General features: G+C 63.1%; 1 protein-coding gene across 3 annotated transcripts in view; it reads left to right on the top strand.

Moving 5' to 3' along the window:
- The first annotated feature begins 2,987 nt into the window (after nt 1–2,987).
- Nucleotides 2,988–18,764, top strand: part of SLC9A3 (solute carrier family 9 member A3) — a 37,852-nt gene continuing 22,075 nt past the window's right edge. For 2 of the 3 annotated variants that reach the window (XM_055086499.1, XM_024124062.2), the window contains exon 1: nt 2,988–3,378. In XM_055086499.1, the coding sequence (XP_054942474.1) occupies nt 3,165–3,378 (214 nt within the window). In that variant the 5' untranslated portion in view covers nt 2,988–3,164. The remainder of the gene's footprint in view (nt 3,379–18,764) is intronic. The other variant, XM_024124065.2, reaches the window with a different exon arrangement.

Genomic DNA, 18,764 nt, shown 5'->3' with positions numbered 1-18,764 from the left:
CCAATAGGATCAGAGGCCTTTTATAAGAAGAGAAGGAGAGAGAGCTCCCTCCCCGCCACCCGCCTGCACTCCGAGAAAAGGCCACAGAGGACACAGCAGCTGACAGCCAGGAAGGGGCTCTCACCAGAACCAGGACTCTGTCAAGCCTTGATCTTGGGCTTGCAGCCTGCAGTTCTGTGACAAAATAGATCTCTGTCGTTTAAGCTCCCCCGTCTGTGGTGCTTGTTCTGGCAGCACAAGCATCTGTGTGCAGGCAAACGCACAGTTGATCCAGGCCAAGGCGGAGGGGAGGGGAGTGGGGGCAGGGGGCAGAGAGGGGAGGCTCGTGGCTGCCTGATGGCCACTGTGAGTAGCGCAGTTATCAGGGTCCTGAGGACATTTCCCAACACGCACTGCCAACCCCCCTCCCCAGACGCACACTGCTCTCTGGGCACATTTCGCCTTGCAGGTGTGTCCTGGTGTGGATGGCAGCCTTGGAGTAGAGTCACTGCAGCCCTGCCTAAAAATCACACCCCAGTTAGCAGCAAGGAGGTCATGGAGGCTGCACACCCACCCACAGCCCCAGTCCACGGGGGTGACACTGTGGAGAAGTGGTCGAGGGGAGGTGCCAGCAGCTGGGCGTGGGTGTCAGAAGGGAAGGAACAGTGCACACTCTACGCCCCTATGCTGACTAGGCTCACAGGGCAGGCTGGCCTCCGCACCGTTCTTGACCATCGGCCCCGGAGATGCTTTCATCCTCCCACAGATCCAGCCAAACAGCCGCGCTTCTCACCCGAGCTCTGCTTCCCGCGTGAGGTGCTCCAGCAGCCCCACCTGTGCCTCTGCAGGGGCTTTGGGCTTCCCGTCCCCTTGTCCCTGGGCATCCTGTGGTCACCTCTGCAGCACCCCGTCCAACGGCCGACGACGGCATCACATTCCTTCTGAATCCGTGAGTCCACAGGGTAACGCTCTGCTCTGCTGCCCTTTGAACGGCTTCTTGGGTCTCAGAAGCCTTCCCACTCAGGAGAAATGCCATGAGTTCTCAGGACAGCCTCTTGGTGAAAACCCCAGAGGGTGACATGAGCGGAGGGTCACCGGGCAGGCAGCACAGCGCACACCGTTCTGGTGGGGATGTGGCTGTCCTGTGCGATGTGAGGGCGCTGTCTCCACAGAGGCCACTTTTCCGAAAGGCTTTGCTCAGGAGCCCTGACAAAGGGACAGGGGCGTGTGCTGGGCCAGAGGTACCCCAAGCTTGTCTGACGGCTCTGTCTCCGGGACAGGGGGCTGAGGATGGAGCTGCAGACAGAAACGTGGACACGGCTGAGCCCACCACAGCCCACTGCACCGGGCCACACCCCTGGTGCTGGGCGCCGTGTGCGCGACCCTGTGCCCAGCTCAGTCTAGCCCCCGACTGCAACCCTTGAGGCTGACCTTCCTCCCCCTCTTGAGGACCCCTGGGCTACCTCACGGCAGAAAGTCCTCGAAGGACACCCAGTGAGGACCGGACCCCTCGGCAGCCCCTGCCCCCCCACACTCAGAGCTCGGCCACCCAGCCAAGCCGCCCAGTGGAGCGGGACCTGAACCCGCCCTCTCTCCTCTACACCACTGGTGTGGGGGCCACTTCCCATCAGCAAGAAACCGGGGAGAAAACCCGAGGGACGCTATGCTGCTCAGGTCTCCTGGGACTGCGACACAGACTCAGGTACTAGAAGATGCACCCGCCCACGTCCCCACCCACCTGCCCACCCACCCATCTGCCGTCTGTCCATCCAACCAGTGTCTCCGGGGTGCTCTGTGGGTCAGGCAGTGGGTCAGGAACTGGGGAGGCAGCCAGGAGCCTCAGGGGCTTTGTGGAGCCCCTCATTCATGGAACGATCTTCCCACGGGGACCCCGCGTGTCACAACTGTGAGATGCGATCTGCTGCGGTGGGAGGAGAAGGCGACGCCTCCGGGAAGGAGACCCAGGAAGGGTCTCCAAGGAGCTCAGGGAGGGAGCCGAGAGCCCTTTCCTCTAAGTAGGAGGGCCCCCAGGCGGGCGACAGGGCAGGTGAGGGGGGCGGGAGGGAGGCCCTGAGCAGCTGCGCGGTGGGCACAGGTGCTGAGCAGAGGCCAGGTTTCGTGTGGGCTCTGAAGGTGCAGCGGACAGGTACGCCGGGGGATCGGAGCAGGGCGCCTGCCTCCTAGGTCTGGGGCAGAAACACTGGAAGCGGGTATGCCCGGTCGGTACTGAGGCTGCAGGGCGGCCTGGGAGGGAATGAGGGCTGGGCTGGCCTCCATCTAGCTGGCAGCACAAGCAAAAGGGCAGGTCGGGGCCTGGACGTGCAGCCGGGGCCAAGCCCTGGGGAGAAGGGGCCGGGAGTCCCCTTGCTGGAGGTCTTGGGGGGCGGGGGGCCGGTGCTGGGCTCCCAGGTCGGCGGGGAGGGGCCCCTCATGAAAGGACTTGGCTTCTCCCCCGCCAAGGCGCGGTGGGGAGGCCCTGGCTTCTGACAAGTTGTCGACCCTGTCGGGAGATGCAGGCTCCAGGCGGAGACACAGCAGGGGCCTCAAGGCCTGGCCCCTTCGGACCCGCAGGCGTCTAGTGGGTGCGGCGCAGCCCCAGGCCCCCGCCTTTCGGGACAAGGAGCGCCTCCGGCTGAGTGCGCCCACAGCGGCCCCCGGCAACTCAGGAGTGGAGCCAAGGGGCGCCCGAGGCACCGACGCCCACACCGGCAGTTGAGACCGCAGGGACCCCGGCGCTGCCCTCCGCCCCCACGGGAGGCGGTCGCCCGGGCCTGCGCCCTCCAGCCCGGGGCGCCAGAGAGGGCGGGCCGCAGAGCGCGCGGGGCGGGGAGGGGGCAGGCCGGCGTGGGTGCAAGATGAGGCTCCCGGGGCGCGGGGGTGGAGGCCAGGTCTGGCGGCCTGGCGGGCGTGCGCCGCACGCCAGCGGGCGGGCCGGGAGCAGGCGACTCGGCTGCGCTCTCGTGTGCGCGGCGCGGGCGGGAAGGCTCCGCCCCGGGGAGGGAGGGGGGCGCCGGATTAAAGGCCACCCTGGCGGGCGGGGACCGGGACAGCAGCCCTCACCCAGAGCGCACTCGGCTCCGCGCCGCCCAGCGCGAGTCCCGCCGGCCCCGGCGCGGCACGTCCCGCAGAGCGCAGCAGGGCTCTCGCGACCTGGCCATCCGGAAGGGCGCTGAGCGGTGGCGGCGATGTCAGGGCGCGGGGCCCCGGGCCCCGGCTGGGGGCTGCTGCTGGTGCTGCTGGCGCTGGGCGCGCTGCCGCGGGCGCAGGGCGTCGAGGAGGAGCCTGGCGGCGCGCACGGGGAGAGCCAGGGCTTCCAGGTGGTCACCTTCAAATGGCACCACGTCCAGGACCCGTACATCATCGCGCTCTGGATCCTCGTGGCCAGCTTGGCCAAGATCGGTAAGCCGGCCCGGGCTCCGTGGGCGCGGGTTCCCGGCCCCTCCGCGACTTCCCCTCCGCCCACCCGCTGCGTCTGCGGGTCCCTTCCTGCGCCCCCGGCGGACAGAGCCGGCTGCCTGCGCCGCCTTCTTCGCGGGCTCCGCCGGGTCCGCGGTCTTCCCTGTGGAAGGGGCGCGTCCAAGGTCGGTCGCGCGGAGGTCCCGTCGGGGAGCGCCGCGGCCGGCCCCGGGGATTCGGCCCTTGGGTCGCTCAGGGCGAGGCTCGGGGACTGCGAGCCCGGCCGGGCCCGGAGTGGCAGTGCTCGTGGCCGAGGGTTACCCGGTCCCGGCCGGGCGGGCGCAGCCTCCTGAGTCCCCGGGTCCCGGGTCTCCGCGTCTCCACGGTCGGGACCCCCTCTGCCCCATCCAGGCCGGCAGGCCTCGCGGACCGCTCCGCGCTGGGGCTCCCGCAGCCAGGTTTTCTGTCCGTCGGGCTTGTCGGGGCTGTTAGTGCAGGAGAGAGGGATGTCCTTGCCTTCAAGCGCTGGAGCACTCCGTCCCCAGTGCAGAAAGAAAAATGGTGTCACCAAGATGAAACCCAGTACAGTCCTATTTATAGGAGCAAGTTTTCCATTGACAGTGTTTCTCTTTTAAAAATCCTGGTCTGTCAGATTTCTCTTCTCCTGACTTGCTCCACTGAGCCAGCAAAGTGGGAATTGCAGGTAACTCCCGGGCAAGGTGACAGGAAGGTCAGCTTTCTTAAGAGCCTCTGAGGACCAAAGTTTGAACGTGTTGATCAACACCAGGGAGGGTCTTCCTTGAGGTGGCGGAGATGTGAGGGCAGGTGTAATTAGTAGGTGGAGCCGGGGAAACCCTGTGAGGGGGGTCTGAGGCCTCCCCCCTCACCACAGAACAGCCGAACAGGGATGGGTCAGCAGAGGTTTTGGAATGGGGAGGGGCCGGGGGGTGCTGAGCTCCTCAGCAGGACCAGGAGGGGCAGGCCCTGGGGAGAGTCGGCCAGAGGACTTTGGACCTGGCTTTGGGGGTTCCTGGTGTTCCTTGGCGGCTGGTTACAGCTTGTTTCTCCTTTGGCCCTGCCTGCCACGTGTCCTGCTGTGCCAGCGACCTCCCTTTAAGTCTCCCGTTTTGTTCTGTTTCTTTAAAAGCCCTCCGGCCCCTCTGCCTCCCCCTTTTCCCTCCGGTGTCTGTTTAGTTCCTTGGCCCTGCCTGCCCGGTCCCTGTGCACTGGCTGCCCTCCACTGCTTGGCTTTTTTGTGGGGGTTGTGATGTCAGGAGTGAAATGTCGGCACCGAGATGGGGTCCCGTGTGCTGTGTCTCCTCTGGACGTCTCTGCCGCAGCGGAGTTCCCGACCCTGGCCACTTTCTACTGGTCACTTACGGGGCAGGTCCAGCCTCACCCTGGGGCTCTAGGAGCAGCTCCCCGTCCTGAGGCTCCCCCGGGAGCTGACCAGTTTCTGGGGCAGAGCGGGGGGTCTCCTCCTCAGCCCCCTTCTCTCTTCTGTGAAACCACGGTAAGGATATGTGCAGGGTGGACCCGTGACACTCCGGGGGTCCCCACCTGGGACCTGGAGCCCCCCTGTCGTGTACGGCGAACGTGTCCTTTCTGGGCAAGCCCAGCCCCAGGTCCTGCACCTGGAGGTCCAGTGTCTGTTATTCACCCAGGAAGGGCCTGCCTCGAGGTCTCCTGAGCGCTCAGCTCCTCCAGAGGGGACCTTCTACGGGGGTGGGGGGGGGCTGCTTCCACCAGCTCCGCCTCTCGAGGGCAGGGCGGGCCCAGGATGTGTGTGCCTGCGGCCACTTCCGTAGCTCCGCCTCCCCTGGGGCTGCTGGCCCCCTCCGAGGGGGAAGGGGGGGCCAGCTTGGGTAGAGGCTCGGTGGGGGGCTGTAAGGGACCATGAAGAGGACCCCGGAGAGAAGACCCATGGGGCCGGCCTAGCTGGCCTGGGAGCGCCCTCCTACCCTGGGCCAGGCCTGGCCCCGACGCCGCCCACGCTGTCCTACATTTGGAGGCTCCTGCTGTGACGGCAGAGGGTCTCGCCCGTGAACAGGCTGCACGGCAGAGGGACCCCGTTCTCCCATCGTAGAAAGTAAGCTGGGACCCTCCCCAGGCCCAGCCCCTCCCAGGCAGGCCCCTGTCCTCTGGAACCCACTGCACTGACCCTGCCCAGGTCCCCAAGGCTCCCCGAGTGGCTCAGCACGGGCTTCACGTGAGCCCGCCTCTTTGCCCTTCCCTCCGGCGTCCGCGCATCCCCTTCTGCCCTGTCCTGTCCCTGTTGCCCCCGGATGCCCCGTCACCATCCACCTCGGGGCCCCACCCTAGGCCTCCCCACCGCAGCCCAGCACCTCCAAGTATCAGTCTGGGGCTGAGCCCCGCCTCTAGCCCACCAGGTGTCTCTGCATAGACATCTCCCCGCACCTCAGACAGAGATGAGGAGAAGGGGTGGCTGCTGAGCCCGCAGACCCCCGAGACCCCAGGTCCCTATTCGTGGATGCATTGGGGCCTGGCCGGGTCCCTGCCTGCTGTTGCATCTTTAAGAAATGCAGAAGGGGATGAAGCCAGGGAGGGAGCTGGTCCTGCAGGGCCGAGGCTGAGGGCTCTCCTGCACCGGGCCGGCGTCTGCCCCTGGGGGCGGGGGAAGCCCGGGGCCGCGGGTGGGGCGTGCGCTCCCCAGCGGGCCTCGAGCCCGCAGCCACTCACACCACGATCGGCCTGGGCCTTGGACCACGTTGGACTCCCTCTCCCTCATCGTGTCCCATCTCCCGTGGCCTCCTCTGGGGCCAGTGCCTAGTGGGCGCAGTGGGCGCACTTCGGCCGCCGGGCGGGATCCGAAGCCGTGGGAGCACTGGGTGGGGCCCACCTGAGGGTGGAGATCCAGGCGGCTTCTGGAGACAGAGCCTGGAGGTGGCGGGTGACCGGGGTAGGCGCTCCTGGAGGCCGCGAGGGAGACGCCGTTTGTCGTGCTCTGGCGCCGAGCCGGTGGGTCGAGGGCACGGCTGACTTCTGGCCGGAGCTGCTGGGAGTGGTGACTCGGCTTCTGGGCTGCGGAGCCAGAGGGGCTGGCGGACCTCGCCGCCGTCTCTGCTGTCTCTCCTCTCCCTCTCTGTCTCCCCTCTCTCTGAGGGCGGCCCCCCAGATGCCACCCCCAAGGAGGCAGGGGGCTGCCCCCACAGCCCGGCAGGAGCACTTCGGGAAGAACCCGGAGCCCGTGGGTCCCCCCGGATCCAGAGAAGGCAGCGGCTGGGGTGGGTGGCGCTGGCCAGGGCGCCCAGCAGCCGTGGTCCTCTGAGACCCTCGGGCCCGCCCCCATGGCCCCTGGGGTTTTGCCAGCGCTCCTGCGCAGTGCTTGGCCACCCCCTCCCTCTTCAGCCAGTCTGGGAGGAAGGGACGCCGGCGGGGGGCGGGGGGTCTTTCCTAAGCAGCAGAAGCCGGACGCGGTCCCCCGGGCACCCTGGGGAGCAGCCAGGGCCTTGAGGGTCACGCGCGCGACCCTACCTGCACGCCTGGCCCTGCCCCGGGGACTGCGGCACCTCGGCTCCTGGAGGCGCACTGTCCCTTTTCCCACCCGTGCTCCAGCTGGAGCTCAGCCTCGGGCTCACGCTCCGTTCTGCCGGCGTGTCGGCAGCTGCCTTATCGGGTCAGACTCTGCTCTCCAGGCCCCTAGACCCCGATTCCTGTCACTTGCAAAGCGCTTTCACTGGGGCTTCTCCTCTGGTCCGGCCCCAGCCCTTGCCGGGTTTGGGGGGGCCACAGCCCCTGGGGGCTGGGACACCCATGGCTTCTGTCCAGAGCGCCTGCCACGTCGGTGGATTTCTCTGAAGTTCAGCCTTCGGGCGCTGGGTGTCTGCCCTGGGTTGTGCTCCCAGGCTGTCGGGGCGGGGCGGGCAATATTTACCTCCTTGGGCTGACACCAGAAGCTTGTGGTTTTCGCTCCGTGTGCTCTGGTCCTAAGACCAGCACCCGCATCGCTGCACCCAACCCCGTTCCTCTTTCCTGTGGGCTCCCCGGCCCCTCCACCGCGCTCTTCGCCCCGTTCCCACCACATTTCCCTCACACCGCTCGAAGGAATGCAGGAGAGGATCTGGAGAACAAGGATGACCTAAAAGGCAGGGTGAGTAGCCGGAGTCCTCAGTGGACCCCATCGTCCCAGGAGTAGACGAATCAGTGGGCCCTAGTGGACCCCAAGCCTGGCAGGACAGATGGAGTCAAGGCCCGTCATCCAAGGTCTTGGAACCAAGGCCTCTCCCAAGAGTCTCTATGGGAGGGACATTCTGTGCTGAAAGTGTAAAGTCTCATTTGTCGGGAACTGCCCGTGGGAGAATTGGCCACGGGCTGTAAAACAATCCACTGCATCTGGAGCTGAGGTGTCTCTCTGGAGTGTCCTGAGGAAGAAGGGCAAAGGTTGGGGGGTGCTGACAGCCCCAGTCCTGCCTGCTTGGCAGAAGGAACCCTGCAGGGGGTTTTCCGTCCAGCCGACCCCGCGAGAGGGTCCAAGAGAGTCACAGTCGTGTTCCGCAGACCGCAGGCCCCAGAGGTCCCTGACACCTGCCGCTGGGCTCTCCCAGCCCAGTGCCTGGTCGGCCTCACGTTTCTTTCTTCCCAGCGTCTGAGTCCCTTTGGACAGCAGGTTTTACCAGGAGCGCGGGGCAGAGTCGGGCAGGGGGCTCAGTGAGCAGTGGACCCGGGCAGGGGGCTCAGTGAGCAGTGGACCCGGGCAGGGGGCTCAGTGAGCAGTGGACCGGGTCAGGGCCGGTGGTCCTGGGCTCCCTCCAGTCCTCCTGCCTTCCCTCTGAGAAGGGACTCCTCCAGCCCTCTCTGCGCTGGAGCCCAGAGTGGGTGGTGACCTCCCTGGGCTGAGGTGGGCACAGCCGGGGCCCCGTCCCCTGCACCAGGAAACCTTGGAGGCGCCTGGGTGCTTTCCTGGCGTGAGGTCTGCTTCACTGGGGTGGCTTTCCGCCCACCCCACGCCTGCACCTTTGCTCCCAGCCACCCCACGCCTGCACCTTTGCTCCCAGCCAGCCCCCGCCCTCCTTCCTGACCTTGCTCAGTGTCTCCTGCCCCTTCTCCATCCCTTCTTCATCCTGTGAAGTCTGTCTCCTCTGTCTGCCCAGGGCACGGGAAGAGGGGTGCTGGCGGAACCCAGGTGCCTGCAGAGGCCCTCCCCACCCAGCCCTGCCCACAGAGCCCATCAGACTGGGGGAGTTGAGCTCCAGGGGCCTGTGGGCCGGGTGGGGATGGCGGAGGCACACTGTTAGTGGGGGGCATGGGCTGGGGGGGTGGCAGAGGCCCAAGGAGCGCCGGGCACGGGCGCGGCAAGTCCCCGTGGCTGCGAGGCTGTGGCCCTGCCGGCTTCCCTGGGCTCTAGCTGCAGCCCAGCGCTACCCCCGGTCCTCCTGCGGCCAGGCTAGGAGCCCCATCCACCAGCATCTCTCCCCGCTCCTCTTCTGAGCTCAGAACCCTCCAGCCCTCTGGGGTCTTGAGGTCACCCCCTCAACACTGGGGTCTGGGTTCAGCCAGGTCAGCTCTGCAGAGGCGGGGGCTGCGTCTGTTCGTTCCTGCGTGTCCCCAGCGCCTGGAGGCCGGCCTGCCCCAGCAGCGCTCCCGCAGGTGTGTGTGCAGACGTGTGTGCTCGGCCAGACGCGCCGCTGGACGGGTGGCTGGACAGGCGCGTGAGTGGGTGAAGGAATGAACGCTCCACGACGGTGTGAGCTTCGTCCAGACCCTCGAGATGCTAAGCTCCTCAGCCAGTTCTCCAGCGGAATTGCCACACAAGCATACCCGGTGACCGCCCCAGGCCGAGGGCAAGGCCGCATCAGCTTGGAGCACCATGGGCTGTAGGTCTGAGGTGGGGAGAGCTCGCCCGCGCGATGCCTGGCCTGAAGCAGCTCCCTGACGAGCTGATTCGGTCAGTTCACGCCCAGTCCTGCCTTCTGGAGCAAAGACAGGGCAGAACAGGTCCGCGGGTCCTCACTCGCAGGCCGCAGACAGGAGCCCGCGCGCCCTCTGGGCGGGGCCTGGACGCGGGCCCCAGCCGCGCAGTGTCCCCGGCACAGTAGGACATCTGGGCTCGAACGTTTGATTTATTCTATCAGTGCAGCCAAAATGCTTGAATTTCAGCAGCCACAGCTCTGAGCGCTAGTTTAACATTCATCTTGCAAACATTACTGCTGCCACGCGCCTGGCACTGCTGCAGGCCACGAGGACACGGCTTCCAATGAAACAGACCCAGACCTCCCTCGGGGTGTGTCACGCCCCCGGAGCAGGCGAGTTCAGCCGCTGGCGGAACAGGGAAAGGAGGAATAGCACAGGTGGGAGGGGTGAGCTCTGAGGGTTGGGGGCCATTGCCAGGCTCCAGACGGCCCTGCAGAGGCCCTGAGGTGGCCGTGTGGGGGCATGTCTCCGGGGCAGCTGAGGAGGCCACCCAGGAGAGGGGTGGCAGGTGAGGGCCCAGCGGGTCCACCAGCCACACGCGTCCCAGCGACGTGGGGCCTCGGAGGCTTCTGGGCCGAGCACCCTTGACCCCTCCGGGAGGGACAGGAGCCCAAGCGAGAGATGAGGGTGGGTGACCCGTCACCCCCTGAGCTGAGCTGCCCCGTGGCGGTGTGTAAGGTTTGCAAAATCCCTCTGATTTTGTAAGATTCTTCCCATAAGCGTGTTCAGAACAGACAAGCGGGAAAAATGGCGCGTACCTGCCCGAGGATCGGAAGGGAGACCCAGGTCTGCCTTCCGGAGACTCTGAACGAGGTGTCTGCGCGCTGAGGGCCCAGCCAGGCAGGGCTGCACCGGCCCCTGCGCCTCCAGCGTCCCAGGACGGGGTGGGGCCTGGTGCTGCCCGCCTCTGCCGGGACCCCGGCTCTGCCAGGCCTGACCCGCCTGTAGGGCCAGGCCTGAGGTCCCACTGCAAGGCCCCGGGCGGCACCTTGAGGTCGTGGGGTCTTTCCTTGGAGCTGGCTGCATCTCAGGTCCACACCTGTGAGCTGAGCGTTCACTCATCGGTGCTAGAATGAATGGAGAGGCCCCAGGGTTTGCTGGACACCGGGGTTCAGAGTCCAGGCTGAGGGCTCAGGTGGTGGCCAGGGTGCGGGCTTCCCCTCTGGGGGGCAGTCGAGATGGGCCGCAAAGGGAGGGGCCGGCAGAGCAAGAGGGGCTGGGAGCCTGGACCTCCAGCCTCCAGGGCCAGGGGCAGACCAGGGTCCTCTAGGGCCCACCCGGTGCTCGCGGAGGAGGCCGCGGGCTGGAGGGGGAGGGCCAGGCTCCGTTTCCTCCTGGGTATATCAGGAAGCCTCCGATGAGTTCACCACCTGCGGAGCTCTCTTGCCAAAGTCCAACTGGTTTTGAGTTCTCAGCTGGGAAAGGCCGAACGTGAAAGCTGGGAACGGCTGCTTCTCACAGCTCTTGGAACCACACAGAGGGTGGAAACCGCCAGCTCAGGGGGCTCTGTTTCTGCTCAGGTTTAGCGGGCCCTAGACGTTGGGGCACAGAGAACACGGGCCTGCAGCCTCCCAGCCTGCTTTGCTTGGAACGTGGCCCTCACGTGCTGGGTGCTTGTGCGGTGCATCCCTGCCAGCTGCTCGGTGTGGACCCATCGAGGCAGGGCCGCCCGGGAGGCCCTCGCGCCTGCATGTGTGTGCCGGCGCCCGTGGGTTGAGGGTTTCACCTGTGGCACTAAGACCTAGTCCCCAAGTGGCCGTGGATGCTGGGGACCTGAGGCCCCCTCATGTGCCTCTGGGCCACACCCTCCCTAGCAGGGTCTGCGAGGAGTGGGTGAGACAGGCCTGCGGCTCTGGTCGTGCTCACGTTGTCCTCACCCCGCAGAGTCAGCGGGGGCACACGGGGCCGAGGAGGCCGGGGCCCCACTCCGGCAGGAGAAGCCGGGCTCCCGGGGGCACGGCTGGGAAGAGCCTGCAGGTGGGGGAGGAGGCTTGGCCCCCGAGAGCTGCACCCTGGGGTCACAGAGGCCTTTCTGCTGGAGAAGCCGCCAGGCGCCCCCAGGGCAGGGCCCCAGAGCAAGCCTGGGAACAGGCTTGCTCCTCAGCACTGCCTGGGGGCGGGGGTGGGAGGGCACCAGCCTCCCTCCTGCTACTTTGCACAGGTCAGTTCGGAGGCCAGGCTCTCCGGAAGGCAGTGTCACCCCCATGCAGCCCCAGCAGTAACTCAGTAACCGAGCAGCACGTGCCAGAGCACCTCCACGTGTGGCTGCTAAGCCTAAACCCAACCCTTCCACATCCTGAGGCAGCAAAACCTTCATTCTCCTCCTTCAGCTGACAATCCGGACGGAGACCGGCTGCCTTGTAGCCTGGGGTGGGCGTGTCGCCGGCCTCAGACTCTCATCAGCTTCTGGGAAGCCTGGCGAGACCCCCGGTTCTCAGTCCGGTTCAGTCCCCTGGGGGTCGTCGGCCCCAACATCTCGAATCAGAGCTGCTGGGGTGAGGCAGGGGCCAGGCCCAAGCTTGTGGGTCTCCAGGGCGGGCAGCAGGCGGAAGCAGACGGTCGCTGTCCTGAGCAGGCACCACCCGGCTGGGCTCCTTGAGGCTGCCTGCAACCTCACAGAATTTGAGGACTCCCCAGGGCCCCCCCCCAACCCTGGCACCTGCCTGGTCTGCCACTGCATCTGAGAGGACTTGTGATGGCCTTGCTGTGGGCAAGCTGCTGTCCCCTCTGACACCTCAGCCTCCTCAGCGGGGACACGGCCAGGTTCAGCATCTCCCTCAGGTACAGACTTAAACAGGTGCTTAGAAGGTGCCTGGTGGACATTCTGTGAACACTGTAGTTACCCTGCACAGCACCCGGCCTTAATAAGAGGTCAACGAACGATAGTTAAATGAAAACGAAAATGCCAAGACAGTCACACAATAACTACAGACACTGAGCCTGAGGTGGACGGTGGGAGCCAGGACCTCGTGGCCCCAGCAAGGGCGGGGGCCAGTGACCTTTAATGCTGGGTAAGGAGGGGACTGGGCAGTTCTGCACCCCCCCCCCACCTGCTGCCTGCAGCCTCCCAGTTCCCACGTGTCCTGGGGTGGGAATGATTTTGTGGACTCAGCAAGGTGCTGGCTTTTAGCCAGTGAGTTCCCAGCTGGAGAGGGTGTCGCATGGAGCCGGCCAGGAGAGTGAGGAGTGACCTCTCTGTGACCTGGTGTTGGCCCCAGGCAGGTGCACCTCAAACCCCGGCTGTTAGGTGACCCTTTCGGTGCTGGCGTCTCCAGTACAGTGTCGCTAGGATTTGGGAGGGGGATCATGTGACCGCCATTTAGCAATATCATCAGCGAACACAGCAGGGCTCGGGTGAGTGTGTGAGGTGGGGCCTGGGCGCACACACCCACGTGCAGGCTGTGAGGGTCCAGCCCTCTCCCCCTCACTCTCCCCAACCCATACAGCCTACCTTCCGGGGGACAGACTACAAAAGGAGGGCAGTTTTAAGCTTCTGAGAAGGCCCTGGATGGAGAACGCGGCGTCTGTTGTCAAAATCCTTTACTCATTAACTTGCTCGAACCAAGAACGTTCCGATGGCAAGGGCACCCTCAGCCCCAAGCCCTGCGCACAGCCTGCCCCGGGGGTCTGAGGGGAGCACATCCTGGCCCGGCATCCCCTCTGCCTTCCGCCGGGGCACCCCAGGGAGGCACTGGCAGATGCAGGGTGGGCACGCGGGGCCGGCCGCCCATGGGCAAGGACAGGCTCCTTTCGCCAGACCAGGGGAGACTGCAGCCTCCAGGGCCGGGGGACTTAGCTGTTCTCAGTGCAACCCGACTGCCCCCCGGGCCCAGTGCTCTGGGACCCTCTTCCCAACACGCCCGTCCCCCGGCCTCTTCCAGCTGGTACCGGGCGCAGAGACCAGGGGAATTTGTCTCTGCAGCCCCCACAGACCCCCACCTGGCCCTCAAGGGCACCCAGGGAACTGGCACGCGAGCAGCAGCTCCGGCGGGCTTTCCATTTACAATCCTGGTTTTCTCACGATCTGGAGATTCCTTTCAGTGTTAATGAGCTGAACCCGTGCGGAAGGCAGATGGAGCGAGCGCCCTCCCGAGCCGCAGGCTGCAGTCCTTGCCGTCCTGAGCCGTGCTCCTGGCCCGTGGCCAGGGACGTCGGGGGAGGGGGCCCGAGGCGGCCAGGAGAGGAGCGGGAAGGAGGCCGGCTGCCCGGACGGCCTGTCCTCAGAGGGGGCCTGGCCCCGACCCCGTGCCCGCGGTGGCCGCCTCTGAGGACAGGCCGCCCGGAGCGCGTGGGACCACCGCACCCGCGCCCACCCCCCGCCTGCAGGAGCGCCGGGGCCGCGCTTCGCCGCTCTCAGCCTAATCCACGCAGGCCCCACGGCCTGACCGTGGGAAGTTAAAGTTAAACGAGACAAATCGGCCGCTGTCCGGGAGCAAGGTCCTCCGCTCCGCAGCCGCGCACGCGTCTGCACCTCTTCCCCGCAGCCTGGCCCGGGCCCGCCCATCGGGGGCCCACGGGGCGGGTCGCAGGGCTCGCCTCCCGGGGAGCCCCCGGGCTCCGAGGACCCTGCGTCGGGTGGTCGTCGGGGCCCCTCCTTCGGAGCAGGGAGAGGCCCGCAGGGGTGAGGAGCGGACGCTGGTCGGTCCGGGCCGCGAGGCCGCTGCGCCCCGGGCGGGACTTTCTCCCCGGGGAGGCCCTCTCGCCCCGAGGCCCGCGTGAACGGAGCTCCCGGTCCCGGCGAGGCGCCTCGTGCCGCAGACTCGGAGGTCTGAGACTGCCGCGCGCCCGGGCCTGAGCGGCGCTGGACCGCGGGGCCGGCACGTCGCCGGCCTGGCGTCGTCGCCGGGGCGCCCGAGCTGGTGTCTGAAGATGGGGCCGCCCCTGCTCGCGCCCCCCGCGCCCGCGCCCCCCCACGCTCGCCCACCCCCAGCAGGCGGGCCCCCTCCCGGGCCGGCGTCCTGGGTCCCGGACCTCACCCTGCTGGCCCGTGGGACCCCTCCCTGGGGGTGGCAACAACACCCTTTGCCGTAAAAAGTGGGGCTTTTGTTTGTAAAAATTCTGGGGGAACCTCCCCGCGGTGTTGGCGCAGTAGAATCAGGACGGATGGTTGACTCTGGCGGGAAGTTGCAGGCGGACGGCACCGGGTTCTCCCTCTGGGTGACAAGCAGGCGTGTTTCCCAGCCCGGCCTCTCGTACTCAGTGTGTCACCTCCGTCCCCGGCCTGGCCTCCTGAGGCCACATCCCAGCGCGAGGCCCACCCTGCAGAGGGGCACTCACCATGGCTGCGGAGATGCTGGCTTTTAAAAATTAGTAGACTGAATATTTTTAGTTGTAAATTTACAGGAGCGTTGAGCAGAGTGCTGAGAGTTCCCTGTACTCCCCTACCCGCCCCCCCCACAGTGTTTCCCTATTGTCAACATTTTGCACTGGCACGGATCATTGGTTACAATAGACGAACCAGTATCCATACGTTATTATTAACTGAAGTCCAAGGTTTACGTTAAATTTCCATCAGTGTCATACAATCTATGAGTGCGGACAAATGTCTAATGACATGTATCTACTTTTTAAATTTATTTATTTATTGTGGAATCTTAGTTCCCCAGCCAGGGATCAAACCCGTGCCCCTTGCATTGGAAGCACGGAGTCTTAACCACCTGACTGCCAGGGAAGTCCCGACCACTGATGCTTTTACTGTCTCCACGGTCTTGCCTCTTCCAGAATATCGTAGAGTTGGAATCCTACGGGATGCAGCCTTTCAGATCGGCTTCCTTCACTTAGTCACACGCATCTGAAGTTCCTGCACGTCTTTTCATGGCTTGATGGCTCACTTCTTTTTAGTGCAGAATATTCCACTGTCTGGATGGACCACAGTTTATCCATTTACCTGCTGAAGGACACCTTAGCTGCTTCCAAGTTTTGACAATGATGAATGCAGTTGCTATAATCATCTGTGTGCAGGGTTTTGTGTGGACATAAGGTTTTAACTCAATTGTGTACATACCAAGGAGCATGATTGCTGGATCACATGCTAAGAGTGTGTTGAGTTTGTCAGAAACTATTAGACTGTCCTCCAGAGCAGCGACGCCCTTCTGCATTCCCACTGGGGTTCCTGGAGCTCCACGTCCTCACCAGCAACTCGTGTGGTCAGTGCCTGGACTTAATGATTCTGGAGGATGAGCAGTGGTGCTGTTTCCATTTGTGTTTCCAACAGCGCACGGTGTGAGTGTCTCTTCGTGTCCTAACTTCCATCTGCACTTCTTCTTTAGTGAGGTATCTGTTTAGATTTGGGGCCCATTTTTCCGTTGGGTTGTTTGTTTTCTGATTGAGTTTTAAGAGTTGTTTGTATATTTTGGATACAAATCCTTTATCAGATGTGTGTTTTGCAAATATTTTATGCCTGTCTATGACTTTTTTCATTCTCTTAGCTTTCACAGACACTTCATTAATTTTAAGGAACCCCAACTTATCAATTCTTTCTTTCATAGATCATACTTCTGGTGCTGTGTCTAAAAACTCATCTCCAAACCTGAGGTCATCTAGATTTCTCCTGTTTTATCCTCTGGGAGTTTCATAGTTTTTCAGGTCCCTGATCCATTTTGAGTTGATTTTTGTGAAGGGTGTGAGGTCTCGATTCATCTTCTGTGAGGACGTCAGTTGTTCCAGCACCATTTGTCAAAGAGACTGTCTCTGCTCCGTTGCGTTGTCTTTGCTCCTTTGTCAAAGATCAGTGACCACATTTATAGGGTCTGTTTCTGGGCTATGTTCTGTCTGTTGACCTATATGTCTCTTCTGTCCCCGACACCGCACTGTCTCGGTTACTATAGCTTCACAGTAAGTCCTGGAGTCGGGTGGTGTCCGTCCTCCAACTCGGTCCTTCTCCTTCAGTGTTGCCTTGGCTGTTCTGGGTCTTTTACCTCCTCTCCATGTAAATTTGAGAATCAATTTCTTGATATTCATTTAAACTAACTTGCTGGGATTTTTTTTATTGGGGTTGCATTGTATCTGTGGATTATGTTGGGAACTGACATCTTGACCATATTGAGTCTTCTTCTCCATGAATGTAGACTCTCTCTCCATTTATTTAAACCTTCTTCAGTTTCTTTCATCCAAGTTTAGAAGTTCTCCTCATACAGGCCCAGCACATATTTTGTTAGATTTATGCCTAAGCGTGGGTTCTTTTGGTGCTGATGTAAATGGTAATGTGTATTGAATTTCAGATTCCCTACATTCATTGCTAGTTTATAGGAAGCAATTGACAACCTCTATCCTTCAGCCTTGCTATCATCACTTACTAGTTCCAGGAGTTTTCTGTTGGTCCTTTGGGGTTTTCTACTCAGATGATCGTGTCACCTGGGAACACAGCATCTGCGCCGTGGCCCCGGCCCCAGCAAGGCCAGCGCGCTCGCCCCGTGCCTCCCGGCTTTGCTGCCATGTGTTGGGCGTTTCAAGCTATCTTGGCCGGGACCCGACATGAGGTGGGGGAGGCGGGAAGGAGCTGTGATGTGAGCTTCCCAGATGTGGGGCACCTGCCCCCACCCACGTGCTCGCTCCCTGAATTCTGACGTTCCCACCAAGGTTTCAGTGCCATACACTGTTATGACGACACGAAACGTAGCCTGGAATGGCACAGATCACTGTTCCATTTCCTGCACAACCGTTCGTTTTACCTAAAGTTAATGATTGTCTGGGGTCGGTGGTGCCATTTTCTATGTACTGAAATGACTCCCTGCCCCACACCCCTGCAGGCCGCTGTGCTGCGCAGCACTCCCGCCCCCGAGTTGGCGGCTTTTGTCCCGAGACGCCAGGCCCCTGAGCTTCCTTCTGCCAAGCACAGCACCGGCCCTCCCGGCCCTCTGCCCTCCACGGGGCACCCCGCCTGGCACCCCATGCCTGCTGTCTGGGGGGGCCCCGCTTTGGTGGACTCATTCTCCATCAAATGTGACTTCCCCCCCTTCCTCTGGGGACCCCCTCCCCCTCCCCTCCCTCTCCCCCGCCCCCGTCCTCTCCCCAGTAATGACGTGCTTTGAGGCAGATCTCTTTTCATCTGTTGAGCTTGGTCCCTGGAAGCACAAGCCTTTCATCCGGAGACGTTTGTGTCTGCTTCGTCCGTGTCTCTCTCTGTCCCTCTTCTAGCTCCTTCTGAGAGAACCTGTGTCGTCCTTTCTACTCTTGAATTTCCTCTCCTGCATTGGTGTCTCTGTCTTTTTCCTCTGTCTTCTGAGAGAGCCTTTAACTTCATCTTCCAACACCTCCGTTGAGTTTTGTTGGGTTTTTTTAATTTTTTTTTTTTCTTGGCTGCGTCAGGTCTGAGTTGCGGCTCGCGGGATCTTCGTTGCGCCATGCAGGCTCTTTGTTGCAGCCCGCAGGCTTCTCTCTAGTTGTGACGCGCGGGCTCCAGAGTGCGTGGGCTCCGTAGTTGGCAGCACGTGGGCTCTCTAGTTGAGGCGCGCAGGCTCGGTAGTTGTGGCTCACGGGCTTACTTGCCCCGCGGCATGTGGGATCTCAGTTCCTCGACCAGGGATAGAACTCGCGTCCCCTGCCTTGGAAGGCGGATTCTTTACCACTGGTCCACCAGGGAGGTCCCTCCATCGAGTTTTTAGTTTCTGCTCCCGTATTTTCTCATATAAACAAGAGTTTGTAAATCGCTGAATGCACTCTTTTGTCTAGGATGCAGCTCCTTTTCCCAGTGTGGACCTGCCTCTCCCTGCAGTGTTTCCTCACTTGCTCTGCTTGTGCTTTACGTGACTCGGCCACGGGTTTTCAAGCCCAAGACGTCCCACGCCGCACCCCCAGGGTGGCTGATCAGGCTGGGTCCGCGCATATGGGGGCCGCCCTCACGGTGCCCAGCAGGGAGTGCGGGGGCTGCAGGGAGGCCAGGATGCCAGCGTCTTCAGACGCCCCCTTCCCGCTGGCCTGGCCAGAAATCTAAAAATAAAGAAAATGAACGACACCATTGCCCTTTTGTTTTCACCGGGCTTGGGAAGGAAACACTTAATCCACCTTCCTTGCAGGAATCTGATTTTCATCTTTACGACAGCCCAGAAAGGTCTAGACTGTCATCTTACGATAAGGAAACCAAGTCTAAAAGGAATAAAATAATAACTTGCTAGTGACCGCCAACACAGGTCCCTCGGAACAGAAAGCCCTCGAATGTGCAGAAAGCCTGTCTCTTGACCCCTCTGACAGGTGCCGTCCCTCTGGGTGGCCCCAGCATGGGGTGGGGGGCAGCTTCTGCCCTTGGTCCTGGGCCCCCTGCACGCATTTGGGCCAAACGATGGGAACCTGGGGGTGTAAAGCAGTCCCAGTGAGGGTGTTGGCTGTGCCGTTCGCCCCCAGGGACAGTTTACATAGCTCGGTCCAGCTTTTCTCAAGACCCGGTGCCCGTGCAGGGCCCTCTGATGGTCTCCCCGCCTTGGGAGCCCTTTGCCCCCTGCAGCACGGTGTCCGTATCAGGA

Source organism: Physeter macrocephalus, chromosome 8 (genome assembly GCF_002837175.3).
Source record: "Physeter macrocephalus isolate SW-GA chromosome 8, ASM283717v5, whole genome shotgun sequence".
Classification (NCBI taxonomy): domain Eukaryota; kingdom Metazoa; phylum Chordata; class Mammalia; order Artiodactyla; family Physeteridae; genus Physeter; species Physeter macrocephalus.
The sequence above is the reverse complement of the archived record's forward strand: the minus strand, read 5'-3'. Positions and strand labels throughout refer to the sequence as shown.